General features: G+C 40.2%; 1 protein-coding gene across 1 annotated transcript in view; it reads right to left on the bottom strand.

Annotated features, from left to right (window-relative positions):
* The window catches only part of LOC126334830 (stabilizer of axonemal microtubules 1), a 180,725-nt gene that overhangs the window by 26,028 nt on the left and 131,937 nt on the right, over positions 1-22,760 (bottom strand). Inside the window, exon 7 of the mRNA XM_049997490.1 lies at positions 2,095-2,144. Within this exon, the coding sequence (XP_049853447.1) occupies positions 2,095-2,144 (50 nt within the window). The remainder of the gene's footprint in view (positions 1-2,094; positions 2,145-22,760) is intronic.

The raw sequence follows: 22,760 nt of genomic DNA, 5'->3' as shown, positions 1-22,760 counted from the left end.
ATATATTTATCGACCACTGGTTTTGATCATGGACTAACTTCACAGTGGAAAAATATATATTGTGACAACTTCACAAACCATACATGCTATTTAACCAGAAAAATATATACCATTGCTAACCTGAAAAAGTAGGAAAATGATACTTAATGGCATAATACAGGTTTCCATGTTTTCAGTGTTGTTTTACGCTTGGTCAAGCCTGTATTACAGCATTAAGTATCAGTTTATTACATTTTCAAGTCAGCAATGGTGTGCACTTTTCTGGTTAAATAGCATGTATGCTATGTGAAGTTGACACAATACATATTTTTCCACTGTGAAGTTAGTTCACGATTGAAACCAGCAGTAAATAAATGTATTTTAAGGGAGCATAGTGGGTATCATGCCTTCATATAATGTCCTATCTGTTGGTGTATTACTTCTGCATTTGACATCATATTGCAGTTTTCTGTTTCTGCCATTTGTTGCCTGTACAGTAGATACTGCTGACCAATACAATATTTGTAGAGAAGACTGACTCTGTATAGAGATAAGTTCCACCTCCCTGAAGTATGGAGATTCCTTGTTATTGAGCTCTGTGCTTCCCGATATTTGATGTCACTTTTGTTTAGTCAGAATGAGAAGTGTGAGACGTAGTCATAAATTTTTAATTATTGCCCTGAAAATATAAAGTTATGTAATTATTATTTTTTGTTTGTTTGCAGGCATGCTTTGTTAGTCCTGGTATACACTGAAATCCACAAACCACAGTATTGTAACATGCTGCTGGGGAAGCCAAAACATAAAATCCACTTCATCAATGGGTTGCATCATTTTGTTTTGGCTCCTCTAGTGGCATACTACGGTATAATGGCATGACTATTTTGTTATGTAATGGGACTGCAGACACGCACCCGCAAACAAACAAAAAATTAATTATGTACCTCTATGTTTGTGAGTTCATAATCAAAATGACTGATTTGTAAGCAATATCTTTTGTAGACTGATTGCACTTTCCCAGTATTCTACCAATAAACTGTAGTGTACCACCTGATTTACCCATGACTGAGCCTATGTGATCATTCCATTTAATATCCCTACAAAGTGTTACATGAAGGTATTTGTATGAGTTGGTGAATTCCAAAAGTGACTCATTGATTTTATAGTCATAGGATACTATATTTTTTTCATTTTGCGAAGTGCACAATTTTACATTTAAAGTTAAGTTGCACCACTTTGAAATCTTTCAAAGATTTCACTGAATATTTTTGCAACTACTTTCTTTGCAGCTTCATTATAGATAACTACATCATCTCTAAAAAGCCTGAGATTACTATTAAATACTGTCTGCAAGTTCATTCATATACAAGATGAACAGCGGAAGTCCCAACACACTTCCCTGGGGGCACACCTGAAGTTTCTTCTACATCTGATGACTCTCCATCCAAGATAACATGTTGCATTGTCCATACCAAAATGTCCTCAATCCAGTCAGACATTTCACCTGGATGTCTTACCATGACCTCCACTGACAAAACTGCAATTTCCAAATTAACTGTTGATTACAATATGATTGGGGTTCTTACATACCAGGTTTTCTCTGAAGTTTTTGGTTACATCAGGAAATGAGTCTGGTGGATGATAGGAAGGATCCAATTATCATTTTATGCCCACCCCTGATACTGAGTCTTGCCCAAACAATCTCACATGCAGCTTCAATTTGTATGTCAGTGGATCTGATTTTCTTGTCTACTATTGAAATATACCAGCTCCAATTCCCAGTTGTTTATCCTTTTGATATACACTTCAATTTCCCTCCAAAATCTCATTGCTATCAATTTCAGGGTTCAGCCAGCTTTCTGCACCTGGTGTTATGTGAAATTCACTGCTTTGGCAGCGTTAATTAATTTTGCACTTCAAGGAGATACTAACAGTCAAATTTCAGCAGAATGAACCTTCTTGGTTGGGAACTGGTCAAAATGAAGAATGAAGTGTAATGTTACGCACTCACCTGCAGCAGACTGCTGACCAGTAATGTCAAAAATTCACCTAATATATATTGCTAAATAAAAATAATTAATTGAGATGATATACCGTGTGAAATAGATTACTCACCACAGCATGGCAGGGTGCACGCTGGCTCAAAGTCTCCCGGCAGCAAGTAGCTATGAAAGAGGATAAATGGTATTAAAACACTGCCGATACATTTTTTTTTTAGCGATATAATGTGATAACTGTAAGAGGTTTTGTTTAATTTCCTATTGTGTATACCACTGAAAATTTTCAGTGTACAATAGCAAACTGATAGTATACACTTAGTATTTTGTAAGTTTATGTTGCCTACTGCTAAGAATTTCTGTCTTATTTGGAGCTCAAAGTTTTATTCTGAAGGAAGTGTTTCACAGACACTCAAACAACAAAGCTGGTTTGTTACACAAACAGTGCTTCACAACCACTCAGGAGGACGTCGTTATTAGGAGAAGGAAAACTGGCGTTCTACGGATCGGAGCATGGAATGTCAGATCCCTTAATTGGGCAGGTAGATTAGAAAATTTAAAAAGGGAAATGGTTAGGTTAAAGTTGGATATAGTGGGAATAAATGAAATTCAGTGGCAGGAGGAACAAGACTTCTGGTCAGGTGACTACAGGGTTATAAACACAAAATCAAATAGGTGTAATGCAGTTGTAGGTTTAGTAATGAATAGGAAAATAGGAATATGGGTAAGCTACTACAAACAGCATAGTGAACGCATTATTGTGGCAAAGATAGATATGAAGCCCACACCTACTACAGTAGTTTATATGCCAACTAGCTCTGCAGATGACGTAGAAATTGAATAAATGTATGATGAAATAAAAGAAATTATTCAGATAGTGAAGGGAGATGAAAATTTAATAGTCATGGGTGACTGGAATTCGAGTCTAGGAAAAGGGAGAGAAGGAAACGTAGTAGGTAGATATGGATTGGGGCTAAGAAATGAAAGAGGAAGCCACCTGGTAGAATTTTGCACAGAGCACAACTTAATCATAGCTAACAATTGGTTTAAGAATCATGAAAGAAGGTTGTATACATGGAAGAATCCTGGAGATACTAAAAGGTTTCAGATAGATTATATAATGGTAAGACAGAGATTTAGGAACCAGGTTTTAAATTGTAAGACATTTCCAGGGGCAGATGTGGACTCTGACCACAATCTATTGGTTATGACCTGTAGATTAAAACTGAAGAAACTGCAAAAAGGTGGGAATTTAAGGAGATGGGACCTGGATAAACTAAAAGAACCAGAGGTTGTACAGAGTTTCAGGGAGAACACAAGGGAGCAATTGACAGGAATGGGGGAAAGAAATACAGTAGAAGAAGAATGGGTAGCTTTGAGGGATGAAGTAGTGAAGGCAGCAGAGGATCAAGTAGGTAAAAAGACGAGGGCTAGTAGAAATCTTTGAGTAACAGAAGAAATATTGAATTTAATTGATGAAAGGACAAAATATAAAAATGCAATAAATGAATCAGGCAAAAAAATACAAACGTCTCAAAAATGAGATCGACAGAAAGTGCAAAATGGCTAAGCAGGCATGGCTAGAGGACAAATGTAAGGATGTAGAGGCTTATCTCACTAGGGGTAAGATAGATACTGCCTACAGGAAAATTAAAGAGACCTTTGGAGAAAAGATAACCACTTGCATGAATATCAAGAGGTCAGATGGAAACCCAGTTCTAAGCAAAGAAGGGAAAACAGAAAGGTGGAAGGAGTATATAGAGGGTCTATACAAGGGCGATGTACTTGAGGACAATGTTATAGAAATTTAAGAGGATTTAGATGAATATGAAATGGGAGATATGATACTGCGTGAAGAGTTTGATAGAGCACTGAAAGACCTGAGTCGAAAGAAGGCCCCCAGAGTAGACAACATTCCATTAGAACCACTGACGGCCTTGGGAGAGCCAGTCATGACAAAACTCTACCAGCTGGTGAGCAAGATGTATGAGATGGAGGAAATACCCTCAGACTTCAAGAAGAATATAATAATTCCAATCCCAAAGAAAGCAGGTGTTGACAGATGTGAAAATTACCAAACTACTAATGCGAATGGAAAAACTGGTAGAAGCTGACCTTGGGGAAGATCAGTTTAGATTCCGTAGAAATATGGGAACACGTGAGGAAATACTGACCCTATGACTTATTTTAGAAGCTAGATTAAGAAAAGACAAACCTACGTTTCTAGCATTTGTAGACATAGAGAAAGCTTTTGACAATGTTGACTGGAATACTCTCTTTCAAATACTGAATGCGGCAGGGGTAAAATACAGGGAGCGAAAGGCTATTTACAATTTGTACAGAAACCAGATGGCAGTTATAAGAGTCGAGGGACATGAAAGGGAAGCAGTGGTTGTAGCCTCTCCCCAATGTTGTTCAATCTGTATATTGAGCAAGCAGTAAAGGAAACAAAAGAAAAGTTTGGAGTAGGTATTAAAATCCATGGAGAAGAAATAAAAACTTTGAGGTTCACCAATGACATGGTAATTCTGTCAGAGACAGCAAAGGACTTGGAAGGGCAGTTGAGCGGAATGGACAGTGTCTTGAAATGAGGATATAAGATGAACATCAACAAAAGCAAAACGAGGATAATGGAATGTAGTCAAATTAAGTCGGGTGATGCTGAGGGAATTAGATTAGGAAATGAGACACTTAAAGTATTTAAGGGGTTTTGCTATTTGGGGAGCAAAATAACTGATGATGGTCAAAGTAGAGAGGATATAAAATGTAGACTGGCAATGGCAAGGAAAGCGTTTCTGAAGAAGAGAAATTTGTTATCATCGAGTATAGATTTAAGTGTCAGGAAGTCTTTTCTGAAAGTATTTGTATGGAGTGTAGCCATGTATGGAAGTGAAACATGGACGATTAATAGTTTGGACCAGAAGAGAATAGAAGCTTTTGAAATGTGGTGCTACAGAAGAATGCTGAGGATTAGATGGGTAGATCATGTAACTAATGAGGAAGTATTGAATAGCATTGGGGAGAAGAGAAGTTTGTGGCACAACTTGACCAGAAGAAGGGATCCGTTGGTAGGACATGTTCTGAGGCATCAAGGGATCACCAATTTAGTCAGTGTGGAGGGTACAAATCTTTGAGGTGGAGGTCAACATCTAGGAAGGTGGCTTGTTTGGTTGAGTAGGACCAGGTGAAGCAAATGGAGGAGAAGTTGTTCCTCCAGAACCTCAACAACTTCTCCCTCAATTCTTTCACCTGTTCTTACTCAACCCAACAAGCCACCTTCCGAGATGTTGTCCTCCACCTTAAAGATGGCTACATCAGTTTCTCCGTCCATATCAGACCTATTAACCACCAGCAATACTTCCACCTTGACAGCTGCCACCCATGCCATATCAAGATGTCCCTTCCATACAGCCCATGGTGTCCCAACTGCAGTGACAAGCAGTCCCTCTTAAAATATACCGAGGGTCTCTCTGATGCCTTCACAGACCGTAATTATATTCCCAACCTTAAACAAAAACAAACCTCCTGTATCTTATCTTTCCAATCTCCCACCATCTCCTAAATTCCCACTGTCTGGCCACAGAGGAGGATTCACCTCGTAACTCAGTACCACCCAGGCCTGGGGCAACTGAATTACATTCTCGACCAGGGTTTTGACTACCTCTTGTCATGCTCTGAAATGAGAAACGTCCTGCCCACTATCATTCCCACTCCTCCCACAGTGGTATTCCACCATCCAGTGAGCCTACATACTATATTCATCCATCCCTACACAACCCCTACTCCCATCCCCATACCTCATGGCTCATACCCTGTAATAGACCTAGATGCAAGACCTGTCCCATACATCCTCCCACCACCACTACTCCAGTCCGGTCACAAATATCACCTATCCCATCAAAGGCAGGGCTACTTGTGAAACCAGTCATCTGATCTACATGCTAAGGTGCAACCACTGTGCTGCATTCTATGCGGGCATTGACAACCAACGAGTTGTCTGTACGCATGAGTGACCACCGACAAACTGTGGCCAAGAAACAAGTGGACCACCTGGTTCCTGAACATGCTGCCAAACCTGACATCCTTCATTTCAGTGACTGCTTCACAGTCTGTATGATATGGATTATTCCCACCAACACAAACTTTTCTGAATTGCCCAGGTGGGAACTTTCCCTGCAATACGCCCTACTTTCCTGTAACCCTCCTGGCCTCAACCAACGTTGGTCATTGTACTGACACATCTGACCTCCCTGTTTCCATTCTAGCACTATACAGCCTTCATTCCACCATCACATCCAGTCTTTCTACTTCTCTTCTTTTTCACCACGCGCCTCCCACCTCTCCCCTGCCCTTTGTCTAATCTCCCAACTGCACATAGCTGCCCTGTCCTCTCTCCACCCTGTTCCATGGTGCTCCCCAGCAGCACCACACCATCCGCCACCGCTACTCTACTATCCATGTCCCTCCCTGCCCTAGTCTCCTTACTCCCACACAGTTGCCCCTCCCATCATGCACTGGTGCTGCTGCCCACAGTGTGGCTACAGTTGCTGGAGACTGCAGTCATGTGTGTGTGAGTTGTGTGAGTGTCTCTGTTACCTGTTTATGATGAAGGCCTTATGGGACAAAGGCCTTATTTGTGACAGTCTTTTTGTTGTGCCTATCTGTGAGTCAGCATCTCCAATATATGGTGAGTAGCAACTTTCTTTTTCAAGACAAAGTGCCACTTTCATTTATAAAAGGGCTATTTTCCTACAGTTATTGAGTTGAGCCCTGATAACCAGTTAAGACATTTCTGGAGATGCCCCAGACAGCAGTGAGCTATTAACCTGACTGTCAACTGCCATATGGGCCAACAACCAGGAGTTATGGTCTAGGGTGCCATTTCATTTTGTAGCAGGACCACTTTATTTGCCATCTGTGACACCCTTACAGCACATTGAAACATTATTCATGCCAAGCCATTCTGGACTTACATTTCAGCAAGATTATGTCTGCTTGTACACAGCAGGAGTTTTTACTGCTTGTCTTCATGCTTGCCAAATCCTACATTGGCCAGCAAGTTTGCCCCAATTGAGAATGTTTGGAGCATTATGGGCAAGGCCCTCCACTCAACTCTGGATTTTGATGGTCTGATGCACCAGTTGGCCAGAATTAGGCATGATATCCCTCAAGATGACATCCAATAATGCAATCAATCCATGTCAAGCTGAATAACTGCTTTCATAAGGCCAAGGAGTGGACCAATGAACTATTGATGTCCTCAATTTGTGAAGCTGTCTCTCTCTTGAAGAAATCATTCAATTTTCCTGAACTTGTAATCATTTGTTTTTCTGTACAGGTACATCACATCTACCAATTTCTCTCCCATTCAGAAAATTTCTCAATCATTTTTTTGTCTTATAATGTACCTTATTATTCCTAATACTGCTGCACTGTTTCCTAAAACCTTGAAGAAAAACCTCTTCATCTATCAATGCAACATCATTTATTCTGCACTATACTAAACCCATTCTCAGTAAGGCTACACTCATGCAAGCACAGGCTAATAGCAATTAAGAAAATAAGTGTACAGCTGAACTACTATCAACAGCATAATGAACAAATGTGCTTGCTACTTTTGAAAATGATAACAGGTTGAAAAACAGTATGTGAAAGAAATTATTTAGTATGTTACAGGAGACGAAAATGTAATTGCGAATTTTTAAACTGCACTTACAGTTAATCTGTGTAACTGGTGGTTTCAAAAAAGTGTTTCATGTAAAATGGTTTCATCTATGAGACAACTGATATCATTCAACAGTTTTTGTGTTTCATGCAATATTTTACAAAAATTCGAAACACACCTATTGATTACAGCATGGCCTGATAATAGGTAAGTACGTATGTTTACATTTTCATACTTATAGGGCCTCAAGATCCAAACTGCCTCTTATTTATTGAGTGTATTTTGGCCTTGTTTAAGATTTGATTAAAAATGGTGTGATATTGGAGAGGGGGGAGGGGGGTGGGGGGTGGAGGGCTCTAAATCTCGAGGCCCACCAGATCTGGGGGCTCCCCAGGACCAGAGGCTTGGAGAGCTACCTCCCCCCTCCCCTATCCCCCCTTCCACCACTTATTCGCCACTGGCCACTGGGATGGACTGACTGTAAAATGATTGTCATCAACGTATTTTGAAATATTTGTTTTTCTTGAATTAAAACCTGTGAACCATTAGTGATAAGGATTAAGATGTGTATATTACTTTTTATTGTTTTCTTTAATTAGCATGTTGAAGAAAGTATGCTGAAAGCAGGAAGAATTACATTATAACATTATATATAGAGTTAGCATAGAAATGAAATGTAGTCAAAAATATGTAAATAAATTAAAACATAAATATAAATGATTCATTAAAAAAAAACAGTAGTTGTATGCTTGTATTCAGTTGCCTTATTCAATCAAGGCTTGTTGGTTTATCCACAGAAAGTCGTTTGGATCACCCAGGTAGGCTCTCAGTTTACACTTCTTGTACGATGCTCGCCGGCCGCGGTTAAAGCACTCAGTCCGGAACCATGAGACTGCTACTGTTGTAGGTTCGAATCCTGCCTCGGGCATGGATGTGTGTGACGTCCTTAGGTTAGTTAGGTTTAAGTAGTTCTAAGTTCTAGGGGACTGATAACCACAGATGTTAAGTCCCATAGTGCTCAGAGCCACTTTTTTGTACGATGCTCCACAATCACAGCTTGGGCAGGGCTTCTTACCCCATTTGTGCAGGTTCTATGAACACACTCCTTGTTGTGTTTAGGTGTGATTCATAGTCTTCTACTTATGTCATGGAGGTTCAAAGACCCTGGGTTTTGGTAGAGGGTCAGTAAGGGATCATTTGTATCCGAGGTTTCACACCATTTGCTGTGAATCAGCAAGCTGTGGTCAATTGCAGGGGTGAATTTACTGAACGAAGTCAGTTTGTTGTCAACTCTGGAATGTGTCTATGGATGGTTTGTTGAAGATTATTCATTATTTTGGAATATTCTTTCAGCAGGGCATCTTGTCTTGTTAACAGAGGTGGTGCTATGTGACTGAGTGTTGGAAGCCAGTATAGTAGAGTAGTTCTTGCACACAGAGATGATTCTCATGCTTGCATTGAGCTGAGTTCTGTCTTATTTACATGATGCCTATTCAACCATGCCAGAGCACAATATTCAGCCATAGATAAGGCTAAATTGAGCATAGAAGTTTGGCATCCTTGCACTAATGCTCCCCAGTTAGTACTGCAGAGTTTCTACAAAAGTTGTGCCTTGTGCTTGATTTCCAAGATGTTTTTTCAAGATGCTTCTTGAGAAATAGTGTCCTGACAAGAGTTATTTCTAAATAATTTGAGTGGGTCTGGTAGGGAAGCACAGTGTCATTAATACAGACCTCCAGTTTATAGTCTGCTGCTCTGCTGGTGAAGGGGAAACTGATGAATTCAGGGTTTTAGAAAGATTGAGTTCTAGTCTCCACATGTTGAAATGTTGGTGTAATTTGTTGAAATCGTCAGTTGGAATGTTTGAAACACTTTTGACACTTTATACCATATCATAAGCACTAGATAGTCAACATATTGTAACTTATTTGCACTGCTTCCAGGTATGTCAGAAACATAGAGGTTAAAAAGTAAAAGGGATAATACTAATTCCTCAGGTAGTCCATTATGTAATTTCCTTTCTTTGTTTATGAGATTGCCCTGGAGATTACCTTTCTGACAGCAAGTTATGATTAGCCTCAATGTGGTTTGACAGAGGAAGACTCTAATCAGCTTGTATGAGAGCCCATATTTACACACTGTACCGTTAGCAGCATTTAAGTTGAAAAACACTGCACATGTCTTCAGTTGTGTCTGAAATATGGCTTTTAAATGTATAGGTGGCTGTAGAATCTGGTCTTTGTACCTCTTGTTCACGATGTACAACACATCCTCCAGTGCAAGTGGTGCAGCTTTACATATTCATGTAAGTGATGCGAGCTCCCTTACTATTTCTCAAAACCATTCCATTCCAAACTCTGTCAGTTTCATCACTGATTTTGCTGTACTATGACTAAAATGGCGGGGGGGGGGGGGGGGGGGGCAATTCCTGCAACCTCCTGTTTAGTGCCACAGTAGTAAAATACTCACTTGCTAAAGTAGTATCTTTGTATAATACAACTGAGTGTGCACAATATACTTTACAATAAAACCTTCACCCATACATGGGAAGTTTACTGCGATTCATACAGAATAATCATTTGACAAACAAAAAGGAGATAAAAAGACAAATGCAGAGCAATGTTCTTCTTCTTCCCCATCTGAGTGAGGCTCCTCAATGGCAACAATGTGCAAATACATTACCCAGCCAACCTCCCCTAACTGGTGAGAGCTACCAACTAATCCTCTACCTTATAGATAGCTGATCGCATCAGGGAGGAGAACCCTATCTTTAAAGAAATAGTGGAGCATGATCCTCCTGCTTCTGAACTCTGTAGTCCAATTTGTATGAAACTAGCTGCTCCAAAGCTGTCATGGCCACTAAAGCAAGACATTTTTCATCCTTAAATATGGCTTTCCTTTAGTGAGAACAGCAGCTGCTATTAGATTCACAATCCCCATATGTTATATGCCTCAAGGAATAAAAATACAACCTCAAGACCATTTTGATCTTTTACACTTCACTACAGTGTGTTACGATATTTAACCTGATGGGGGAAGTCCAGCTTATGATGATCTAATGACACTCAACTGAGATGGTGTAGAGAGCCAGATCATTCTTTCAAAGCTGTTACTGTCTGTATTTCCCTTCTTGGAGTAACATGTCATCTTTTTTAAGGTTTAATTGACTGAGAATGCTATTCAAACATTCACTCATTAAATTTTACTGGCCTTGAATAGTAAAATATTGCAGTTGATATTTTTAAAATCTTTGCAAGACATCTGATTGTGTATAACCATTTATTCTCTTAGAAAAACTCAACTTTTATGGAAATGATAGCTTTACTCACACCTGATTTGACTCACACTTAACAAAAAGAATGCAAAAAGTGCACTGAATAATTCAAATAATATTGGAAAGGTAGAAAAATTTAGTGACTGAGGAGAAACAACAAAGGGAATACCACAGGTTTCAATTTTGGGCCCACACATACTCCATATGCAAATGACCATACACTTGACATTCAACAACCGAATGGTACTTTTTGTGAATGATAGTAGTGCTATAATAAATCCCATTAGAGAGAAAACCATATGAAGAGATTGTTAATGATGTATTTTGAAGAGTTATGAAGTAGTTATCTGAAAATTTACTCACTATTAATTTTGAAAAAATACACTGTATTCAGTTCTGTACAACAAATAGAATCAAACAAAAAATTGAACTGGATTTAATAAGTAAAGTAGAATGGTTCAAATTTTTGCATGTTGATATGAATGAAAACTTGGAACTGGAAGAAGTACTGAGCTGCTCAAACAATTAAGTTCAGCTACTTTTACTCTTCATATAATTGCTAGTCTTGAAACCAAAAAAATTAACCTTCTGACATAATTTTGCATATTTCCATTCAGTAATGTCTTATGAAATAATTTTCTGGGGTAAAATTCATGCACTCGGTCTTTACAGCACGACTCCTCACATGCCAGTGATAAGAAAGTGTCTCTCACAAAATTTTGTCCAGCAAGTACATTTGGTACAAAAAGGATGTTAAAGAGTGGCAATTTGGCAACACTGTAACCACAAGTACAGTAACTACCTCTGTATGGTTGGTGCAGTGCTAGAGTTTTGGGTTAGCATGCAGTAGATCGATGGTTCGATCCTGGGTTGAGGCATATGTTTTTTATTTGGTAAATGTAGTCCAGGTGGTATGGTATCTGGCACCTTAATTGTCAACAGCATAGAAATGGAAGATTGGTCAGCTTTGAAAGAAGCCCTTTCCACGTTGTGGGCGTGAATTTATTCACACCACTTCATCTACCAGATGCGAAACCTGTTTTCTTTGTACCCTCCTCCAGTGGTCCCATAGATTACTACCAGATATTATTCTTGCCTCGTTCAAGTCCATAATGTTTCATTAGGTCTTTTATGTTACCAGTAGGACTAGCAATGTGCTCTGCGAATAATGCCCAAACTCTGTAACTATTTGTATCTGTTATCACCATGCCTCACTAAGCATTGAGTCTGGTAACCACTTGCTGTTTAGGACATATCTCAATGCATTATTATTATTTCTTTCCTTTCTCAGACGTTACGTCTGGTTAAAAATGGAAAGTGACATGGACCTTGATCAAGTGTGACTTCCTTTTAACTGTACAGTATATATTACATTGCATTTAGGAACTTTTGGGTAATTGAACATATATCAATAATTACAGATTTCTGTAGTTGTATATATACGTTTGGATGTAGCTGTATTGCGTTGTACTGGTGGATATTGTGTGGTATAACTCCTGTAGTTGATAGTATAATTGGTATAATGTCAACTTTATCCTGATGCTACATGTCCTTGACTTCTTCAGCCAGTTGGATGTATTTTTCAATTTTTTCACCTGTTTTCTTCTGTATATTTGCTGTATTGGGTATGGATATTTCGATTAGTTGTGTTAATTTCTTTCTTTCTTTTTTTTTTTTTTTAATTGGTGAGTATGATGTCAGGTTTGTTATGTGGTGTCGTTTTATCTGTTATAATGGTTCTGTTCCAGTATAATTTGTACTCATCATTCTCCAGTACATTTTGTGGTGCATACTTGTATGTGGGAACGTGTTGTTTTATTGGTTTATGTTGTATCGCAAGTTGTTGATGTATTATTTTTGCTACATTGTCGTGTCTTCTGGGGTATTCTGTATTTGCTAGTATTGTACATCCGCTTGTGATGTGATCTACTGTTTCTATTTGTTGTTTACAAAGTCTGCATTTATCTGTTGTGGTATTGGGATCTGTAATAATATGCTTGCTGTAATATCTAGTGTTTATTGTTTGATCCTGTATTGCAATCATGAATCCTTCCATCTCACTGTATATATTGCCTTTTCTTAGCCATGTGTTGGATGCATCTTGATCGCTGTGTGGCTGTGTTAGATGATACGGGTGCTTGCCATGTAGTGTTTTCTTTTTCCAATTTACTTTCTTCGTATATGTTGATGTTATGCGATCTAAAGGGTTGTAGAAGTGGTTATGAAATTGCTATTTATATGAGTGATTGATTTGTGTATTTTGCTAGTTTATGCTTGTTATATAAAGAATTTTCTTAAATTGTCTACCAGTCCCTAAGGTAGGTTTTTTATGTCGATAAATCCCCTTCCTCCTTCATTTCTGCTTAATGTGGATCTTTCTATTGCTGAATGTATGTGATGTATTCTATATTTGTGGCATTGTGATCGTGTAAGTGTATTGAGTGCTTCTAGGTCTGTGTTACTCCATTTCACTATTCCAAATGAGTCGGTCAATATTGGTATAGCGTAAGTATTTATAGATTTTGTCTTGTTTCGTGCTGTCAATTCTGTTTTCAGTATTTTTGTTAGTCTTCGTCTATATTTTTCTTTTAGTAGTTCTTTAATATTTGTATTATCTATTCCTATTTTTGTCTGTATCCTAGATATTTATAGGCATCTGTTTTTTCCATCGCTTCTATGCAGTCGCTGTGGTTATCCAATATGTAATCTTCTTGTGTAGTGTGTTTTCCCTTGACTATGCTATTTTTCTTACATTTGTCTGTTCCAAAAGTCAAATTTATATCATTGCTGAATACTTCTGTTATCTTTAGTAATTGATTGAGTTTTTGATTTGTTGGTGCCAGTAGTTTTAAATCATCCATGTATAGCAAATGTGTGATTTTGTGTTGTTATGTTCCAGTAATATTGTATCCATAATATCCCCTACAAAACCTTTCACCTGACTCCATCAAACTCCTGACCCTACCGACACCTTGCACTCCTACCTTCTACCTACTTCCTAAAATTCACAAACCCAAACATCCTGGCCGTCCCATTGTAGCTGGTTACCAAGCCCCCACAGAACGTATCTCTGCCTATGTAGATCAACACCTTCAACCCATTACATGCAGTCTCCCATCCTTCATCAAAGACACCAACCACTTTCTCGAACGCCTGGAATCCGTACCCAGTCTGTTACCCCCGGAAACCATCCTTGTAACCATTGATGCCACTTCCCTATACACGAATATCCCGCACGTCCAGGGCCTCGCTGCAATGGAGCACTTCCTTTCACGCCGATCACCTGCCACCCTACCTAAAACCTCTTTCCTCGTCACCATAGCCAGGTTCATCCTGACCCACAACTTCTTCACTTTTGAAGGCCAGACATACCAACAATTAAAGGGAACAGCCATGGGTACCAGGATGGCCCCCTCGTATGCCAACCTATTTATGAGTCGCTTAGAGGAAGCCTTCTTGGTTACCCAAGCCTGCCAACCCAAAGTTTGGTACAGATTTATTGATGACATCTTCATGATCTGGACTCACAGTGAAGAACAACTCCAGAATTTCCTCTCCAACCTCAACTCCTTTGGTTCCATCAGATTAACCTGGTCCTACTCCAAATCCCATGCCACTTTCCTAGACGTTGACCTCCATCTGTCCAATGACCAGCTTCACACATCCGTCCACATCAAACCCACCAACAAGCAACAGTACCTCCATTATGACAGCTGCCACCCATTCCATATCAAACGGTCCCTTCCCTACAGCCTAGGCCTTCGTGGCAAACGAATCTGCTCCAGTCCTGAATCCCTCGACCTTTACACCAACAACCTGAAAACAGCTTTCGCATCCCGCAACTACCCTCCCGACCTGGTACAGAAGCAGATAACCAGAGCCATTTCCTCATCCCCTCAAACCCAGAACCTCTCACAGAAGAACCCCAAAAGTGCCCCACTTGTGACAGAATACTTCCCGGGACTGGATCAGACCTTGAATGTGGCTCTTCAGCAGGGATACGACTTCCTAAAATCCTGCCCCGAAATGAGATCCATCCTTCATGAAATCCTCCCCACTCCACCAAGAGTGTCTTTCCGCCGTCCACCTAACCTTCGTAACCTCTTGGTTCATCCCTATGAAATCCCCAAACCACCTTCCCTACCCTCTGGCTCCTACCCTTGCAACTGCCCCCGGTGTAAAACCTGTCCTATGCACCCTCCCACCACCACCTACTCCAGTCCTGTAACCCGGAAGGTGTACACGATCAAAGGGAGAGCCACGTGTGAAAGCACCCACGTGATTTACCAACTGACCTGCCTGCACTGTGACGCTTTCTATGTGGGAATGACCAGCAACAAACTGTCCATTCGCATGAATGGACACAGGCAGACAGTGTTTGTTGGTAATGAGGATCACCCTGTGGCTAAACATGCCTTGGTGCACGGGCAGCACATCTTGGCACAGTGTTACACTGTCCGAGTTATCTGGATACTTCCCACCAACACCAACCTATCCGAACTCCGGAGATGGGAACTCGCTCTTCAGTATATCCTCTCTTCTCTATATCCGCCAGGCCTCAACCTCCGCTAATTTCAAGTTGCCGCCGCTCATACCTCACCTGTCTTTCAACAACTTCTTTGCCTCTGTACTTCCGCCTCGACTGACATCTCTGCCCGTACTCTTTGCCAAATATGTCTGCTTGTGTCTTTGTATGTGTGGATGGATATGTGTGCGTGTGTGTGTGTGTGCGCGAGTGTACACCTGTCCTTTTTTTCCCTCTAAGGTAAGTCTTTCCGCTCCTGGGATTGGAATGACTCCTTACCCTCTCCCTTAAAACCCACATCCTTTCGTCTTTCCCTCTCCTTCCTGAAGAAGCAACCATCGGTTGCGAAAGATAGTAATTCTGTGTGTGTGTTTGTGTGTTTTGTTCATTGTGCCTTTCTGCTGGCGCTTTCCCGCTTGGTAAGTCTTGGAATCTTTGTTTTTAATATACTTTTCCCATGTGGAAGTTTCTTTCTATTTTATTTGTATCCATAATTTGTATTATTTAGCATGTTGGATAGTGGGTTCAGAGCAAGGCAGAACCACAAAGGACTAAATGAGTCTCCTTGGTATATTCCACACTTAATCTGTATTGGCTGTGATGTGATATTATTTGAATTTGTTTGGATTTTGAGTGTGGTGTTCCAATTTTTCATTACTATGTTTAGGAACTGAATCAATTTAGGATCTACTTTGTATATTTTCAATATTTGTAGTAACCATGATCCTTCTGAATTTGCTTAGTGTATTCATCTCTTGGTCTCCCTCTACGATTTTTACCCTCCACACTGACTAAATTGGTGATCCCTTGATGCCTCAGAACATGTCCTACCAACGGATCCCTTCTTCTGGTCAAGTTGTGCCACAAACTTCTCTTCTCCCCAATGCTATTCAATACTTCCTCATTAGTTACATGATCTACCCATCTAATCCTCAGCATTCTTCTGTAGCACCACATTTCAAAAGCTTCTATTCTCTTCTGGTCCAAACTATTAATCGTCCATGTTTCACTTCCATACATGGCTACACTCCATACAAATACTTTCAGAAAAGACTTCCTGACACTTAAATCTATACTCGATGTTAACAAATTTCTCTTCTTCAGAAACGCTTTCCTTGCCATTTCCAGTCTACATTTTATATCCTCTCTACTTCGACCATCATCAGTTATTTTGCTCCCCAAATAGCAAAACTTCTTAAATACTTTAAGTGTGTCATTTCCTAATCTAATTCCCTCAGCATCACCTGACATAATTCGACTACATTCCATTATCCTCATTTTGCTTTTCTTCATGTTCATCTTATATCCTCATTTCAAGACACTGTCCATTCCATTCAACTGCTCTTCCAAGTCCTTTGCTGTCTCTGACAGAATTACAATGTCATCGGCGAACCTCAAAGTTTTTATTTCTTCTCCATGGATTATATACCTACTCCAAATTTTTCTTTTGTTTCCTTTACTGCTTGCTCAATATACAGATTTAATAACATTGGGGAGAGGCTACAACCCTGTCTCACTCCTTTCCAACCACTGCTTCCCTTTCATGCCCCTCGACTCTTATAACTGCCATCTGGTTTCTGTACAAATTGTATATAGCCTTTCGCTCCCTGTATTTTACCCCTGCCACCTTCAGAATTTGAAAGAGAGTATTCCAGTCAACATAGTCAAAAGCTTTCTCTAAGTCTACAAATGCTAGACATGTAGGTTTGCCTTTCCTTATTCTTTCTTCTAAGATAAGTCGTAAGGTCAGTATTGCCTCACGTGTTCCTGTATTTCTAAGCTTTCCAAACTGATCTTTTCACACCTGTCAACACCTGCTTTCTTTGGGATTGGAATTATTATATTCTTCTTGAAGTCTGAGGGTATTTCATCTGTTTCATTCATCTTGCTCACCAGATGATAGAGTTTTGTCAGGAATGGCTCTCCCAAGGCCATCAGTAGTTCCAATGGAATGTTGTCTACTCCGTGGTCCTTGTTTCGACTCATGTCTTTCAGTGCTCTGTCAAACTCTTCATGCAGTATCATATCTCCCATTTCACTTTCATCTAAATCCTCTTCCATTTCCATAATATTGTCCTCAAGTACATCGTCCTTGTATAGACCCTCTATATACTCCTTCCACCTTTCTGCTTTCCCTTCTTTGCTTAGAACTGGGTTTCCATCTGAGCACGTGATATTCATACAAGTGGTTCTCTTATCTCCAAAGGTCTCTTTAATTTTCCTGTAGGCAGTATCTATCTTACCCCTAGTGAGATAAGCCTCTACATCCTTACATTTGTCCTCTAGCCATGACTGCTTAGCCATTTTGCACTTTCTGTCGATCTCATTTTTGAGACATTTGTATTCTTTTTGCCTGCTTCATTTATTGCATTTTTATATTTTGTCCTTTCATCAATTAAATTCAATATTTCTTCTGTTACCCAAGGATTTCTACTAGCCCTCATCTTTTTACCTACTTGATCCTCTGCTGCCTTCACTACATCATCCCTCAAAGCTACCCATTCTTCTTCTACTGTATTTCTTTCCCCCATTCCTGTCAATTGTTCCCTTATGCTCTCCATGAAACTCTGTACAACCTCTGTCAGGTCAGGTCAGGACAGGACCAGTCAGTTTATCCAGGTCCCATCTTCTTAAATTCCCACCCTTTTGCAGTTTCTTCAGTTTTAATCTACAGGACATAACCAATAGATTGTGGTCAGAGTACACATCTGCCCCTGGAAATGTCTTACAATTTAAAACCTGGTTCCTAAATCTCTGTCTTACCATTATATAATCTATCTGAAACCTTTTAGTATCTCCAGGCTTCTTCCATGTATACAACCTTCTTTCATGATTCTTAAACCAATTTTTAGCTATGATTAAGCTTTGCTCAGTGCAAAATTCTACCAGGCGCCCTTCCCATTTCATTTCTTAGCCCCAATACATATCCACCTACTACGTTTCCTTCTCTCCCTTTTCCTACACTCGAATTCCAGTCACCCATGACTATTAAATTATCATCTCCCTTCACTATCTGAATAATTTCTTTTATTTTAGCATACATTTCTTCAGTTTCTTCATCATCTGCAGAGCTATTTGGCATATAATCTTGTACTACTGTAGTAGGTGTGGGCTTCATATCTACCTTGACCACAATAATACGTTCAGTATGCTGTTTGTAGTAGCTTACCCGCATTCATATTTTCCTATTCATTATTAAAGCTACTCCTGCATTACCCCTATTTGATTTTGTGTTTATAACCCTGACCAGAAGTCTTGTTCCTCTTGCCACCGAACTTCACTTATTCCCACTATACCTAACTTTAACCTATCCATTTCTCTTTTTAAATTTTCTAACCTACCTGCCCGATTAAGGGATCTGACATTCCACGCTCCGATCCGTAGAAAGCCAGTTTTCTTTCTCCTGAGAATGACATCCTCTTGAGTAGTCCCTGCCTGGAGATCCGAATGGGGGACTATTTTACCTCCGGTATATTTTACCCAAGAGGACGCACGTTTGTCTGTCCTCTGAACAGATACCCCTCCGTTGTGGTTGTACCTACGGTACGGCTATCTGTATCGCTGAGGCACGCAAGCCTCCCCACCGACGGCAAGGTTTATGGTTCGTGGGGGTGTTATTATTATTATTATTATTATTATTATTATTATTGCTCCCATTGGAGGTTCACGTCCTCCTTCGGGCATGGGTGTGTGTGTTGTCCAAAGCATAATTTATTTTAAGTTAGATTAAGTAGCGTGTAGGCTTAGGGACCGATGACCTCAGCAGTTTGGTCCCATAAGACCTTACCACAAATTTCCAATTTCCATTATTATTATTATTATTATTATTATTATTATTATTCTGTCAATGGGATTGTTTAAACATCATATCTATTACTGATAGAGAACAAGTGTAATTCGAAACCAAACATTTCACAATTAGTTGTGTCGGGATGAATCATATCTGTCAGAGAGGTAATGCGCATTAGATGGAACAACACACGGGATTGACGGTGTGTTTACACTGTATGTACTGTCCATCAGACAGAGGCTACTTGCAAGTGGAGTTACGTGACCGACTCACCGTACTCCAGGTACTGAGGAAGCTATTCTGTAGGTCATACACCAAGAATCTCAGTGAAGTGCACGTTGCGTAGCTAGGCAGCTTCATGTTTTTCAACACACGGCTGTTAATGTGCTACACGAGCATGGGCTGCACCTCTATCATTATGCTTTTACACAACACCTGCATCCTGCAGATCGCCATTAGTGGATACATTTCTGTGAATGGTTCCAACAACATTAGGAAGCCAACGATGACTTCATGAATACCGTAATATGGTCAGATGAAGCAGCATTCACTCTGAGGGTGTCTTCAATATGCACAATGCCCACCATTGGTGTGAGGTTAACCTGCACGTCAACCACGATTGTGGATATCATATTTGCTTTGGATATTTGTTGTGTTGTCTGACTGATTGATTGCATGAAGGTATCATGTATTCCTCTCAAACTATCTGCCTGATGTGCTGGAAGGTGTTCCACTACAGGATTGGCAAAGGATATGGTTCCAACATGACGGTGCACCTCCACACTCTGGAATTAATGTGCAATAGTATTTGGATAGAACATTTCCAGGGAAATGGCTCGGACTTGGAGGACCAGTTGTATGGCCACCAGGTTCACCTGACCTAAGTCTTTTGGATTTCTTCCTGTGGGGACACCTGAAGGAGATGTGTATTCTACTCCGCTGACAAATGTGGAAGAATTAATAGCGCGTGTTCATTCTGCTCTTGTTACTGTGCATGCAGCTTTGCTATGAAGAGTCCAGAGCTGTATGATCTGGTGGGTTGCACAAAGTTTGGACGTGCAGGGAGGTCACTTTGAGCATCTGTTGTTCTGAGGACTACATATTCTGTTGTGAAAGTCGTGCGGTCATTAATACGGGCATTATTATTGTCACTGGTTGCTAATGTGCAACATCTGAGTGCTCGTATTACATATAGTATAAAGGACAAGTAGATGTTGTGTTATTGTACTGTGCATCTCGAAATTGATATTTATTTTTGTAGTCAGTCTGTCCTGTGACAGGACATTTGTATCAACTGTCTATTTCTTATTTGTCTAACCACGTATTTCTTATGTTCAGCGTTACAAAATGTTGTAAATTTAAGATACATGTGACCTATGAAATGGTGTATATTACAGTATGAACTGTCAGAATGAAATGAGCAAAAAAAATAAAAAAAATATGCACTCCAACCCAGGATCAAACCCTCGACCTTCAGCATGCTAACCCAAAACTACATCAACTGCACCAACTGTACAGCCCAACTAATATGTGCTGACAGAGGTAGTTACCAAACATGTTGCTACAGTGTTGCCAGATTGCCACTCTTTAATGTCCTTTTTCGTCCGGTTGTACTCACCGGCTGAAATTTTGTGAGAGACGTTTTTTTATCACTGGCATGTGAGGAGTCACACTGCGAAGCCTGAGTGTGCAAATTTTGCTTCACTCTGTATAGTGGAGACACTGAGTTACAGACAGGCACAACAATAAAAAGGCTGCTACATATTAGAGCTGTCCGCCAACAGGCCTTCTTCTAAAGTAGAAAACACACACATTCACACAAGTATAACTCTCACACACACATGACCACTGAGGCTGGAGTGTATATAGCAACTGTGCCTGATGGGAGAAGCAGTCTGTGGGTAGTGGGGATAAGGAGGAGTCTGTGGTGGTGAGAGATAGCAGAGTAGGGGTGGGGGAACGTCTAGTGGTGCATGAGGGAGCATGTGGGGATGTGATTGGGGAAGAGAAAATGCAGTCAGGAAGTTTGAGAGAGAGAGAGAGGGGGGGGGGGGGGGGGGAGGGGAGCAGAGGAGCTGAAAAGGAGAGAAGTAGAGGAGGGAAAACAAATGTAGTAAGTGTGTTGGTGGCAAGGATCCAGATGGTGCAGGCTGTGAAGAAATCCTTGAAGTGAAGCACACTGTGTTGGGCAACATGCTCAGCAACTGGGTGGTGCACTTTCTCGTGGTCACAGTTTCTGAGGCCATTTGTGCAGATGAACAGTTTGTTAGATGTTACGCCCATGTAGAAATCATCACAGTGGCTGCAACTTAATTTGTAGATCACATGACTAGTTTCACAAGTAGCCCTGCCTTTGATGGGATAGGTGATGCTTGTGACCAGACTGGAGTAGGCGGTGGTGGTGGTGGTGGTGGTGGTGGTGGTGGTGGTGGGATGAGGATGTATAGGGTAGGTCTTGTGTTTAGGCATATTGTAGGATTATGAGCCTTGGTGCAAAGGATTGGAGTAGTTTTGGAGTAGGAATGGATAAGGATATTGCAATGTTTGGTGGGTGGCAGAATACCACTTTGGGAAGGATAGTGGATTGGATATTCCTCATTTCAGGGTATGACAAGGGATAGTTGAAACCCTGAAGGAGAAAGTGATTCAACTGCTACAGTAGTGGGTGGTCCTGAGCCATGAGGGCAGTACTCCATTGTGGCTGGATAGCAGAAATATGGTAAGTCATAGTTGACTGGAGAGAAAACTTTGTACAGAAAGATATTTCTCATACCTTGTCTCTCCAGCCACCTACCACTACCCACATTCCCATCATCAAGCATTGGGTTGGGTTGGGTTGGAGTGGGTTGGGGGGGGGGGGGGGGAGTCATGCAGCATAACTATGCTTACCTGGACAGACAGACACTATCTTTATTGCACATACAATAGTTTACTTATTAATCTTCACCCATCATAAGAAAACTACTGATACACAAGCACAGCTGTGGGTAACAGCTAATTACTCAATAAAACATTAATCAAAATATGCAAAATTTGTCAGGAGGTTGATACATTTGTTTCCAAGACTAGCAGTTACAGGAAGATAATAAGTAAGTGAACTTAATTGTTTGAGAAGCCCAATAGTATTTTTCTTCCAGTTCATGTGCTACATCAAGTTTTGGCATGAATGTTTGTTGTATAGACCTGAGTATAATGTACTTTCTCACAATTTATGGAGATTCCATTTTCAGAAAACTACTTAATAATTCTTTTTAAAACATCATTAACAATTGCTTCTATTGCCTTATTTCTAATAGGATTTACTAAAACACTAGTATCATCTGTCAAAAGTGCCAATTCTTCTTGATGAATGTTAAGTGGAATGTTATTAGGTGAGGACCCAAAATGGACGAGAGATAGTTGAAACCCTGTGGGATTCCCTTTGTGATTTCTCCCCATTCTCTAAAATTTTCTCTCCTTGTAAAATTGCTTGAGTTATCGAGCATGATTCACCATCTCACTGGCAGAATTCAGTACATTACTGGTTAAAC

This window comes from Schistocerca gregaria, chromosome 2 (assembly GCF_023897955.1).
Source record: "Schistocerca gregaria isolate iqSchGreg1 chromosome 2, iqSchGreg1.2, whole genome shotgun sequence".
NCBI lineage: Eukaryota > Metazoa > Arthropoda > Insecta > Orthoptera > Acrididae > Schistocerca > Schistocerca gregaria.
The sequence above is the reverse complement of the archived record's forward strand: the minus strand, read 5'-3'. Positions and strand labels throughout refer to the sequence as shown.